The sequence below is a fragment of the Acomys minous genome (assembly GCF_964271855.1).
Source record: "Acomys minous genome assembly, chromosome: 8".
NCBI classification, from domain to species: Eukaryota; Metazoa; Chordata; class Mammalia; order Rodentia; family Muridae; genus Acomys; species Acomys minous.
The window spans coordinates 112,023,970-112,036,462 of record NC_140489.1 but is presented as its reverse complement, the minus strand read 5'-3'; the positions used below and the strand labels follow the sequence as shown (position 1 = coordinate 112,036,462).

Below are 12,493 nucleotides of genomic sequence, written 5' to 3'. Positions count from 1 at the left end.
TCAGGTGTTTCCAGATTATATTTCCACATCCAGAGGACAGTGGAGAGAGATCTTTGTGTTATTGTGCCAGGCTCAGAAGAGTTTGTTAGTACATTTCATTTCTCAGCCACATTCAAGCACTTGGGACCTGGTATGACTTGCTTATTCTTTTTTTTTTTTTTTCCAGAATTTATTTTATTTCTTATGTACAGTGTTCTATTGAATGTATGCCTGCCTGCCAGAAGAGGGCATCGGATTTCATTACAGATGGTTGTGAGCCACCATGTGGGTGCTGGGAATTGAACTCAGGACCTCTGGAAGAGCAGTCAGTGCTCTTAACCTGTGAGCCATCTCTCTAGTCTGACTTCCTTATTCTTGAAATCAGATAAATTCCTAGATTATTTGAAAGGCATTTTCACACCTGTGAGATAATTTATCAGTTTTATTTTTTCTGGTTACTTAGGAGAAATCAACATGTAACGTATTAGTAATGCTAACTAAACACGGAATTACGTACTTCGATGCCCAGGTCTTATTATAGTGATACATCCAGTCATAGAATTGTGCACATTTTAAGTGCAGCTTGACGAGTTTGTGAAAGAATCATAGATGTATAACTTGTGCCCAGAATCACCTGATTCCATATGCTTACCTCTCTAAAACCTCTAATCACTTTAACAGATTTTGTTTTTGTATTTCATATGAAGTACAAAAAGGATCACAGAGATCCACCAACTTCTGCCTCCCTAGTGCTGGGATTAAAGGTTTGCATCACTATGCCTGGCTCAGAATGCATTCTTTTGTGTCTTATTTGTTTAATATTTTGTTCCTGAGATTAAACTATATTGTTGCATTTAGTTTATTAGTTTATTTTTATTACTATACAGTATTATACTGGTGAAAAACTGTCTTTCATTCTGTTGATGGATATTTACTTAGTTTTCAGGTTTTATGACCAGTGAATATTTTGTTAGAATGGCCTTTAGAAGAATATTTGGAAGACTGCATGAGTTAATTAATGCCTAGACATGCAGGCACGGAATATTAGCATTGGCATATACTTTTAATCCCATCGCTGAGGAGGCAGAGGCAGGTGGATCACTTATGAGTTGGAGGCTGGCCTGAAGCTACATAGAAGCCGTATAGAAGGTTCCAGGACAGCCAGGGTTACATAGTGAGACCCTGTCTTAACAATACCTCCAAATCTAGACATGTTAGTAATTGTTATTTTAAAAATTAAGACTTTTCTTTCATGGGCTGGTAAGATGGTTTAGCAGGTATAGAAACTTGTGTCTAAGCCCAAAGACCTTAGTTTCATGTGCCAGGACCCGCATGATAGAAGGAGAGAACAATTCTTGAAGTTTAATCTCCACATATGTGCTGTAACATAACATATACCCTCCCCACACCTATATACATGTGTACACACAAAAATAAATAAAATGTAGTAAAAACGATTTTAAAAGAATGTTCTTAAAATACATAGCAGTTGCTTCTTAAAGATCGGATGATTGATATAAGTAATAGATAATTGAAAGCACTGAAATTCTTACTTTGTTTGGACTCCCCTGGTGCTATCCTCTCTCCCCCTCCCTCCCTCCCTCCCTCCCCCCCCCCTCTCTCTCTCATTATGTATCTGTTTGTGTGTCTGTCTATATGTGCATCTGAGTGCAATGCACTTGGAGGCCAGATGTGTGGGGTGTCGTAGAGCTGGAGTTACAGGCGGTTTGCTGGGAGCAGCGCTGGCTCTCTGCAAGAGCAGTGTGTGCTCCCAGCACTAGCTACCCCCCCAGCCTCACTGCAGCTCTGACTGGGCTTTCACTTTGCTCAGAGGCTGTCTTAGTCTCAGGCAAATTAATGTCTCACTTCTTTTGGCTTCAGTTTGTTTAGTGTTATTTTGACATAAGTGCTTTAAAGGAAAATTCTTTATTAGTTTCTAAGTCACAATCACAACTTACTATTCAAGTATTAGGTGTTATAATTAGTTATTTGTATATTTTGGGATTTCAGACAGCTTTCTCTAAGACAAAATGTCTTTCGAGTTGATAAAAGTGACTAGAAATAAGCTTGCAGTGGAAGTAAAGTAGTTTGAGTCGCGTGTGCATGTGTGTGGTTATGTACGTGTGTCCTTCTTAAAATTAAAAACTCTTGTTACAGCTTCATTCTATTTCTTCTTCCAGGTAAAACAAAACCAGCATGAAGAGCTGCAGAATGTCAGGAAGCACATTCACAATTGTTTCTCAAATCTGGGTTGCTTTCTTTTACCACATCCTGGTCTCAAAGTTGCTACGAACCCTAGTTTTGATGGACGACTGAAAGGTAGGTATTCCCGTGCTAAAACTACTGCTAGTTAGCAGCTGAAAGTTTGTGTTATATGCTGTTTTTGAGATTATAATGTCATTACAGCCTTTCTCCCTTCTTTCCTCCTTCCAAGTCCCCCATGCACCCTTTCGTGCTTTCTTTCAAATTAATTTCCTCTTTTTTTCATTAATTGTTGTTACATGATACATGTATGTGTATATACATATCTGTTTCTAAATACATATGTGTGGTTTTGTCCTGGACAGCCACTTGGTTTGCTCTTCCTCGAGGAGGATTATTTCTCCCACTCTCAACATTCCTTAGTTGCCTATAAGTATTTCCTTATTCCATGATAGCGGTGTGATTGCACTGTTCTCTTCTAGTGGGTCTATCTTGCCTTTGGTTGCTTTGCCACTCCGTAGCATACTGATGAACTGTTTTAATGTGGTCTTGCTGAGGACTCATGTCCTAAAGCTCCTGAAGGCTGAGAGCCTTTTACAACTTCTCTGATTACAGTCTGCTAAAAAAAAAAAAAAAAGCTTCACTGTTTTATTGAATTGATGGACTCAGAATTTCTCTTTCAAGTGTACATGTGCGTACGTCTGTGTGTGTGTACTTCAGGATGGCATAGCAGTTGAGATTGATATGATTTATACAGTAGGTAGAAAAACACTCTACTTGCTGGGCGTGGTGGCGCATGCCTTTAATCTTGGCACTTGGGAGGCAGAGGCAGGCGGATCGCTATGAGTTTGAGGCCAGCCTGGTCTACACAACAAGTTCAGGACAACCAAGGCTAAACAGAGAAACCCTGTCTCAAAAAACCAAAAAAAGAAAGAAAGAAAGAAAAGTACCCTGTATGGTTTTCTTTCTTCTTTTTAAACTATAGAATTCATTTTGAAAATCTACCATTTGAGCTAAAAAAAATTATGGGAGAAATGGGATAGAGTAATAATTTTTCCCTCTACAGGACATACGGCATATTTAGATGACATTTTTAGAAAAATGAATCTATTTAAGTAATAGATACTGTGTGCTCTTCATAAAGTTTCATAAACTTGTCAGTGAGGATTTATTTGTGTATTTGCACTAATATGTTGGCTAATTTTATGTCCATCAGATATCGATGAAGACTTTAAACGGGAGCTTCGAAATCTGGTTCCATTGCTACTTGCTCCTGAAAATCTTGTTGAGAAAGAGATAAGTGGATCTAAAGTCACTTGTAGAGATCTTGTAGAATATTTTAAGGTAGGTGAATTCTAAGCTAGATGATGCTGTCTCAAAAAGAAATGTAGCTAACTTTTAAAATATCTTTATGGACAAGAGATTTACTTTCTAGCAAAAAAAAAAAAAAGGTATATTTTTCTGCTTGAATTTGTTATATCCACATTAAGGATCCAGCAGGATCTGGAGCAATGGATGGGTCAGTTGTTAAAAGTACTTACACAACCGTGAGGACCCGAGTTCACATCCTAGACACCACAGAACAAGCTGGGCATCTCACGGGATTGTGACCTGCTTCTAGAGGGTGAAGACAGCAGGAGTAGGGAGGGCTTCCTGCTTATCAGCTAACTGAGAAAATATGAGACCCAAGTTTAGAGAAGACCACGAATCAAAGTAATGGTGGCGCATGAGAGGAGAACATGTGACTGACTACTTCTGGTCTCTGCATGGTAGCATAGGTGTGCTGAAGACCGCCAGACGTGCATGCACTTAAACAGTCACAGGTGGAAGTGCCTGCCTGCACACGGATGTACAGACACATAAGGAAATAGAGAAACCTGTGTCTTTTATTCAGTGATAGTATTTTTCTCGGAACATCCTTCTTTTCTGCATTTCTAATGTGGAGAGAAGAGCCATTCGTCACATTGTAACACAGCTCTGCCATTGTGAGTGATGCCTGCAACTGGCTGGGTAATTCTATCTCCTAAATTCTCACAAAAGCCTTCCCGTAGAGCTCTGAGCACTAGGAAGAGTGGTGAAAAGTCTCTCTGCTGTTTTCTGAGTGTAGGGACGTTACTTGTGGAGATCTTTTTCTGCTCCTTTGTACTTTTCCTGTTGGGACAAGTTGGTCCTACAGAGTTGCATTAATAGTAGTTATAAAGAGAAGGGTGGGGAATACAGCTAATGAAGTTAATGTGTTTTTGCTTACTTGTTAGATGCTTTTATCATTTTTATGCAATCATTGTTTAATTATTAAGTTTGAGTCAATAGGAAGTTGAGGCAAAGACTCCTGTTTGAATGCCATAAACTTGTCCTCTGTCCTCGTTTATTGTTTGAGAATTTCCTGTTTGTGTATAGAGTGTTGATTAAATTCACACTCCATTCCCTCACTGCCCCTCGCCACTCTGCCCTTGAAACTTCATGTGCTTTTTTTTTTTTAACCTAGTGTTAAAGCATGGTCTGGTGCTTTTTATTTAAATAATTGTTTGCCCCTCGAGATTCTCACTGTTTTACGAGCAAACCCTCACATACACCAAACTGATACTGTGTAACCTTGCCTCCAGATGATCGCTGATTGGCTGAATAAATGCCTACACTGGGGCAGGGCACAAGTGAGGTTGGCAGGGCCAGGGTTCACGGGGTGTGATGACAGAGGATCACAGGAGAGACCGAGGGAGAGAAGAGGAGGCGGAGGTGCCATGGGTTAGCGTGAACAGCTAGCACGTGGCTGGGTGGAGCTCTGCACTGAGGATTGGTGATGGAGGAAGGCGGCTCAGATGAGAAACAGGTGCAAGTATTCATGGGGTACTGGATGGGAAGCTCATTACAGCAATTGGCATGGGCTGTGGGGCTGGGAGGTAAAATACAGCTTAGGGAGTAGTTTCTGCCCAGCCCTAGAGTTTAAGGCATATTAAAAAACTAACAGGTGTCTGTGTCTTTTGTTGATATGGTAGCAGGTTAAATAATTAACTGATGGAATAATCTATGGATTAATAATAATCATTAATAACCCATTTTATGCAACAGCCAACTCTTATGCTTTGACTACAAATTAGGATTTCTTTTTCTTTTGAGTTAAAATATTTAAAGTAAAATGATGGGTTAACCTGTTTTCTAAATTATCTATTTGAAACATTGAAGGTAGAGAATTAAAGATTTCTTTTTATAAAATAGATGATATTTTACCTACAAAAAATTTAAATATGAAGTAAAATTTTTAGACAAGTTGGAATTATATTTAGAAAGATTTCTTTAGGGTATTTTATTTGGCAAAGTATCTATGTGATGATATTCAGTACAACTTTGTTGTGCTTAGAGTGTATGAGTTTTAAAGCTTACCAGTTTATTTATTTATTTTTCTTGTGAATTCTTATGTTTAATGACTTTCTTTGGGGACATAGTATCAAATTGCATTGCACACCAGTACAGTGAATATTCTGTTATTTTAGGCGTATATTAAAATATATCAAGGAGAGGAACTGCCACATCCAAAATCCATGCTTCAGGTAAGAGTAAGAATGTATGAGGGAGAATTGAAATTACAGCTTTAGAGGGGTACAGAAAATGGAGGGACATGCCCCCTGTTGCATACAAAAATTATATATATATATGTAATTTTTTTTTTCTAACTGCAAATGGTAGACTCAGCACAGTATTGACTACTAGAAATATCAGCCTGGTACTTTTATCTTTAGATCCTAAAAGTATACAAAAATGCTTTTGCCTAGGATGGTTTATTATAGGCCCCTCTGGACTAAATGCTTTTGCCCTGAGTCTTTGATAAAGGGCTGTTGCTTATAATAAGGATTACTTTCATTTGCCAGTAACGAGCTGCTTCTAGTGTCGGTAGACTGTGAGTTTGTGTTCTTTGGGAGCACTGTTATTTGTATAAATGTTCTGTTTTCTAAAATTTATCACTGTGGGCAATTCCTTAGTTTTATACTGTGTTTGAAGTTCATGTATAATAAAATAAATATATGTGTTTTAAAAGAAAGAAAATGACTCTTGTGTGAACCTGGTTGTTCATGCAAGAGATTCTTGAGTCCCAGGGACTCAGCACATTTTGGGATTACATTGGTTTATCTCTGTCCATTTCCTGAACACATGTGATATATTGTCTACAAATCTGTTTTAACACAAACAAAACCAGAAAGGGAGTCCTAGTAAGTCTGTATCGTCCTCTTTACTGACGCACTTTTCCAAAGGAAAGTAAAACTAGAGGTTGATATTTTTTTCATTCATTCCCAGAATTGTTTGTTGTGTATAATCTATTATATTAGTAGGAATTTACAGTCACAGAATATTTTTCCACAGTATTGGTATATTGAATTTTATCTTTTAGGCAACAGCTGAGGCTAATAACCTTGCTGCAGTAGCAGGAGCAAGAGACAGCTATTGTAAAAGTATGGAGCAGGTTTGTAACTAATGTTTAAGCTTTCTGCTAGATAAGAATAGAAGATGTTTTATAATTAAAATAATTGAACTAATTTACACTCTTTACATAGTGTCATGCTGCATTATTCTGTAATTGTCTTTGTATGGTCTTTGCTGGAATTAACTGTTAGCAAGGAAGTCACGTGGCTAGCATGCAGGATACGTGAACTCCATTGTTGTTTTTTCTGACTCTGAATTCAGAATTAGCAGCCTGAGATGGAAGTGATGTTAGCTGGAGACCAATAGTAATTTGTTCTCCAAGGCTGCTCATCTTTTAAATACATGTTATGTTCTTTTTTCTCTTGCTAGTAATGTATTGTGCTGCTTTGGTTTACTAGTGGATAAAGAGAGGACAGTGTGAATACTGCGCCTTCAGTTTTGGTGATTTAGTTTCATTTGGAAAATAACTTGATTGAGCCAGTGTCTTAGGGTTGCTATTGATGCAATGAAACACCATAACCCAAAGCAACTGGGGAGGAAAGGGTGTACTTGGCTTACACTTCCATATTGCTGTTCATCACTGAAGGAAGTCAGGACAGGAGCTCAAACAGGGCAGAACCTGCAGGAAGGAGCTGGTTCAGAGGTCTTGGGAGAGTGCTGCTTACTGCCTTGCCTGATTTCTTACAGAAGCCAGGGCCACCAGCCCAGGACGGCACCACATAGTGGGCTGGGCCCTCCCCATCAATCACTAACTAAGAATGTACCTTATAGCTCGGGCTTATGGAGGCATCTTCTCAGTTGGGATTTGTCTCCTTTCTGATAATTCTAGTTTGTGTGTCAAGTTGACATAAGACTAGCCAGCACAGTTAAGCATAGGATACGATTACTTATGAGTTGTTAATGCTCAAGTTTGAAGCAGCCGTGTAAGTGGTTTAATTTTATGTGACTTGAAATCTGTGAGCAGGGAATGCTTTTCAAGTATTACTTTTAGCATGTAATTCTTATTATAATTTGGCTTGTACAGGTATGCGGTGGTGATAAGCCTTACATTGCACCTTCAGATTTGGAGCGAAAACACCTGGATCTCAAGGAAGTGGCACTTAAACAGTTTCGTTCTGTGAAAAAAATGGGTGGAGATGAATTCTGCCGCCGTTATCAGGACCAGCTTGAAGCTGAAATCGAAGAAACCTATGCAAATTTTATAAAGCACAATGATGGCAAAAATATCTTCTATGCTGCTCGTACCCCTGCCACACTGTTCGCAGTCATGTTTGCTATGTATATAATCTCAGGACTGACTGGCTTCATTGGCCTAAACTCTATAGCCGTCTTATGCAACCTTGTCATGGGACTAGCACTGACGTCCCTTTGTACTTGGGCATATGTTAAGTACTCTGGGGAGTTCAGAGAAATTGGAACAATGATTGATCAGATTGCTGAAACACTATGGGAACAGGTTGGTATCTGTCTTTTGGTTTTGCTGTGACTGATCTCACTTGTGTTTGATTTCCAGCTTCCATTTCCTACCTTATTTGGACACCTACTGTTTGCTTTACGTGAAGGATGACAAGAGGACGGGGGTTTGGTGGGATTTGTTTTGGGGGGGGATGTAGTATTTTGATTGTTTTTAATATAGAGTCTAATTCAGTTAAAGGTTTGTTTCTCTTTATTCATAATTACAATTTACTTTGGTTAGCTTCAGTCTGTAATATCTTTGGTTGATTCTTAGTTATAAGCCCGATGATTATGCCAGATAGTGGGCAAGGCTAGATTTACTAATAATATTTGTGAGCAAAGAAGATATTGCCAATGAGCAATTTTAAAGGTAAGAAAAACGTCTGGAAGTACAGTTAGTGCTTTCGGGAGGAAAATGAAAAATTTTAACCAATATTAAAAAGAAACAATGCAGGAGAAATATGTTAGGTCTTTGTATTTTCTGTGATAATGGTGGCAATTTATTACAGTACTCCAAGGAGTAATTCCACAGAGATTTTTCTTTCCAAAGAAATGTTGATATCTGTTTTTTTGGAAATATAGTGATCAGAACAGAGTAGAGCAGAGCACCACAGTCAGCGAAAGCAACATCACCTGTAATCTTTCACATCAAACTGGAGACCAAAGCCAGGCTGAAATCTCTGCTCAGCAATTATCTATTAAGGAAAGCTGTTTGATATATTTCTACCTGGATTGCTTGAGTATAGATAATTTCTCCTGTGGTTGTTGTTAAAATGGTCCTCATTAAGTACTGAAACACCATCTCCTCATGGAGGAGCAGGATGAAGCTGTAGTTATTGCTGAGGTGTGCAGTATGCGATGTTTCCCATGCCATTTCTGGGCTTATCAGAAGTTAGGGTTTGCAGGTTCTGGTTTGTTTTGGCTTTCAGTTCAAAGACTGAAGGAATCAACCATTTTTTTTTCTGAAGGAAAGTGATTAGTTATTAGAATAACATCATTATGACTATATAGATCAGTGGTTCTCAGTCTTCCTGATGCTGTGAGCCTTTACTACAGGCCCACATGTTGTGGGGACCCCAACCATGACAGTGTTTTTGTTGCTGCTTCCCAACTGTAATTTTGCTACTGTTACAGATCATAATGTAAATATTTTAGGGGATAGAGGATTGCCAGAGGGGTCCTGACCCACAGGCTGGGAACCACTGGTATAAGCTAACCCACTCTTTTAAAAGAACCCTAGTGTATTAAGATCTCTTTTGAAGTTTGTATTCAGACATTTTAAGTTCAAATTTTCGTCTCTTAAAATCAGTCCTACTGCTTTGTTGTCTTTTGATATTTTCTAGTAGAAGATGGATTAAGAATTTTCACCTCATCACGGCTTTAAACATGATCTTCTTAAATTTTTTGAACCAATACTGTTCTTCTCTCACCTGGATTTCAGTAATTGTACACTGTCTTTTGTAATGCTGTCTGCTGACATTGATTCTAGGACTTTAGAGGTGCCGTTATTATTGAACAGTTTGACGGCAGAATCTCAGGTGTGTAAAGTTATTTTCAGTATAGTATAGTGAGGTAAGAGCCACAAGTCACAATCCCTAGTCAGAGAAGACTTGTGCTGTGTTCAACAAGCCTTGCCTAAAACTTCTTTGCATTTCTCTTTTCCTTTGCTTCAGAGGAGTCCCAGGAAGGTGAGAAACCTACAAAGTCTGAAATTCTTCTAGTCTTTAGCTCTAGCGTCAAGGCACTCTGAGTCACTTCCTAACACGTCACTCCATGTTTTAGGTGTTTTCCAAACTGTTGGAAGTTACTAGACGCCGAGTGGTTCATCGTGCTCTTTCACCAGCACAGCGACAGAGACTGTCATCCAACAATAACAAGAAGAAAAATTAGACAGTGTTTTTAACTTTTTTCTCTATCTGAAGTGTTCACACTTACACATGTAGGACAATAAGCAGGACCGTCTGGGCCGGTCTGCATAAATGCTGTATACATACCAGATTTGATGCTGCACATAGGGTATGGATCGCACATCCCTCTCATAGGATTTGTAAATGGTTTGAATAAGAGGAAAGTAATTTTTGTTGTATTATAAAATGTCTAATTGCATTGCTTGTAGCGTCATAACTTTTTCTTATTTTATTTTTTATTTTTTGGAGAAACATCTTTTGATTTCTCACATTCCTAATTATTTTTGTCATTGATTTGAATTGAATTTTTTATATCTGTTTTTATATGTACTCTTTTTTTACCTCATGTTTTTGTTTGTTTTGCACATTTCTCATACCACAGGTATTGAAGCCCCTGGGTGATAATTTGATGGAGGAAAACATAAGGCAGTCTGTAACAAACTCTATCAAAGCAGGCCTGACTGACCAGGTGTCTCATCATGCCCGATTAAAGACAGACTGACAGTTCATCTCCTCATGGACTCCACTCTCCCTTTTTTCATGCTTGCTGTACAATGAGAACTCAAATAAAAATAAACCAAAGTTTACAATCAACTGTAGAAGTAGTTTAGTATAACTGGCTTCACAGATGGCTGCCACAGAGTGTGAACATTGTTTGTTGGTTTTCAGCCTTCTTTCGATGTCTCCTTAGACCTGGAGATTGGCTGAGGAACATTAGTTTATCATACACATTTGTGCCATGTTTAATTATTTTCTTTCTTTTTAATGAATTTAATGTTAGTGAAATTTGTCTTATGTAAAAGGATATTTCAGGGAAATATTTTAAGAAATCTATTTAGAGTCTCTTTAATATAGTATCCCATTGAAATTTAATTTTTAGAGAATTTATGAATCACTGTATCAGATCAGATCAGAATGACAATGAAGCCTTTATTGAGCCACTACATTAAAAGTGTATATTGCTTTACTGCCTTCAATGCCAGTATTACATAAATGCATGTACCAGAAACTTCACAGAAATCACATGACAACTCTTGTAGCTGAGAAGGTAATTCTGAAGTGTATATTTGTCTTGCCTTTTAAATTTGTAAAGCTGCCCTGAAAGGAGATGCATTATCTGGGAAACTGAACTGTCTTTGCAGTGTAGCCTTCATGTACATAAAATATGCCATTAATTTTATTGGGGGAGAAATTCCATCCAAAATGTTGCCTACAGCTATGAGTTAAGAGTGTCTATACAGTGTGTAGCTTTTATTTTCTAAAAAATCACAGGTAGGGCATGTATATGAATTATAAATATATAAATACAATTTTGTATTAAAAGTTTTGTAGTTTATGGCAAAATCTGGTTCTGTGGTAGGCTAATAAGTGCAGTCCCTGTGAAAGGAATGTTTGTGGCTCATGTCAGTGTGTGAATGCATAGACAATTTGAAGTTTTGATATATTTGTGATATTTATCTTCCTTGAGCACTGCAATCCCACCCCCAAGAGAATTCAATGGGAATGTTTTATTGTGACTTGTCCTCTGTTGCATTTTAAAGTTATTTCCTGTAATTTATTTTCAGTACATAATTAAAAATTTGTTGTATATATAAAATGAAACTTGTGATTCTTTTTTAAGGAATTCTTCAAGTCTGTATCTCACCATATAACTCCCGTATTTGTTCATGCTGAAAAGAGTGTGGGTTAGGGTACACCCAAATTAGAGCTCAAGGTATTGTATCTCAAAGCTAAGCTTGTAAAAAGTTATTTTTCTGTGTCTGTATATGTAAGGAATATTTTTTGTGATAGCCTGTCTGAGGATTTATTGATTTTTCTTTATTTTCTCTCCAGTCTCTCTACCCCACCCCCCATCTTGTGAGAGAGAGTATGTGTATGTGTGCGTGTGTGTTATATGTAAAGCTACCTTTTTCCAGTACTTTTTATAAACTCCTATACAAAGGCCTATTAATGCACTCCTGTTTGGATTTTAAGTAAAGAGAATTCAAGTGTTGAGTTGCATGCATGAAAGTTCTGAATTTGCCTTGGTTGGTACATCTTCCCTCCCGCTCCCATTCCAATCCTGCCTTTATATGGATTGTGTTTATTTCCATCTGTAGGAAATTGCTGTCTACTTATCTGTTCTTAACACAAAAAGAATCCATCTGAAAAGTCTCTCTCTTTATTTCTCTGACTGATTTGTTTTATGAATGCTGTAAATTGTTTTTATGAATGAAAAATAAAAAGTTTGTTGTATACTAGCAATTGTTCTGAAATTAAAAACTTACACAGATTTATGCCCCCAACCCCTTTAAAAGTGAAGTCTAGACCATTGGCCTCCATAGTATTTCTTACTAGAAATAGTATTTTCCCTCAAGAATTCTCTTCAGGACTCCAAGAAAGCGCTTCAGTTTGATCTGGAAAGCTTTGGCCATTGTTAAGCAAGAAACAGTGAAAACAAAACAAAAAAACCAACAAAATGGATTAAAGACAAACACTGAAATAACATTTCGTATTGGTGTATTTTCTGTGGTACTTTTTTCTTTTTCCCTTTCTTT

The 12,493-nt window shown here is 37.7% G+C and overlaps 1 protein-coding gene across 5 annotated transcripts in view; it reads left to right on the top strand.

Annotated features, from left to right (window-relative positions):
* ATL2 (atlastin GTPase 2) overlaps nt 1-12,196 on the top strand; it is a 50,598-nt gene extending 38,402 nt beyond the window's left edge. For 2 of the 5 annotated variants that reach the window (XM_084793112.1, XM_084793115.1), the window contains 6 exons: nt 2,160-2,298; nt 3,398-3,525; nt 5,670-5,726; nt 6,563-6,634; nt 7,619-8,050; nt 10,339-12,196. In XM_084793112.1, the coding sequence (XP_084649238.1) occupies nt 2,160-2,298; nt 3,398-3,525; nt 5,670-5,726; nt 6,563-6,634; nt 7,619-8,050; nt 10,339-10,458 (948 nt within the window). In that variant the 3' untranslated portion in view covers nt 10,459-12,196. The other 3 variants (XM_084793113.1, XM_084793116.1, XM_084793114.1) reach the window with 2 other exon arrangements.
* The last annotated feature ends 297 nt before the right edge of the window (nt 12,197-12,493 follow it).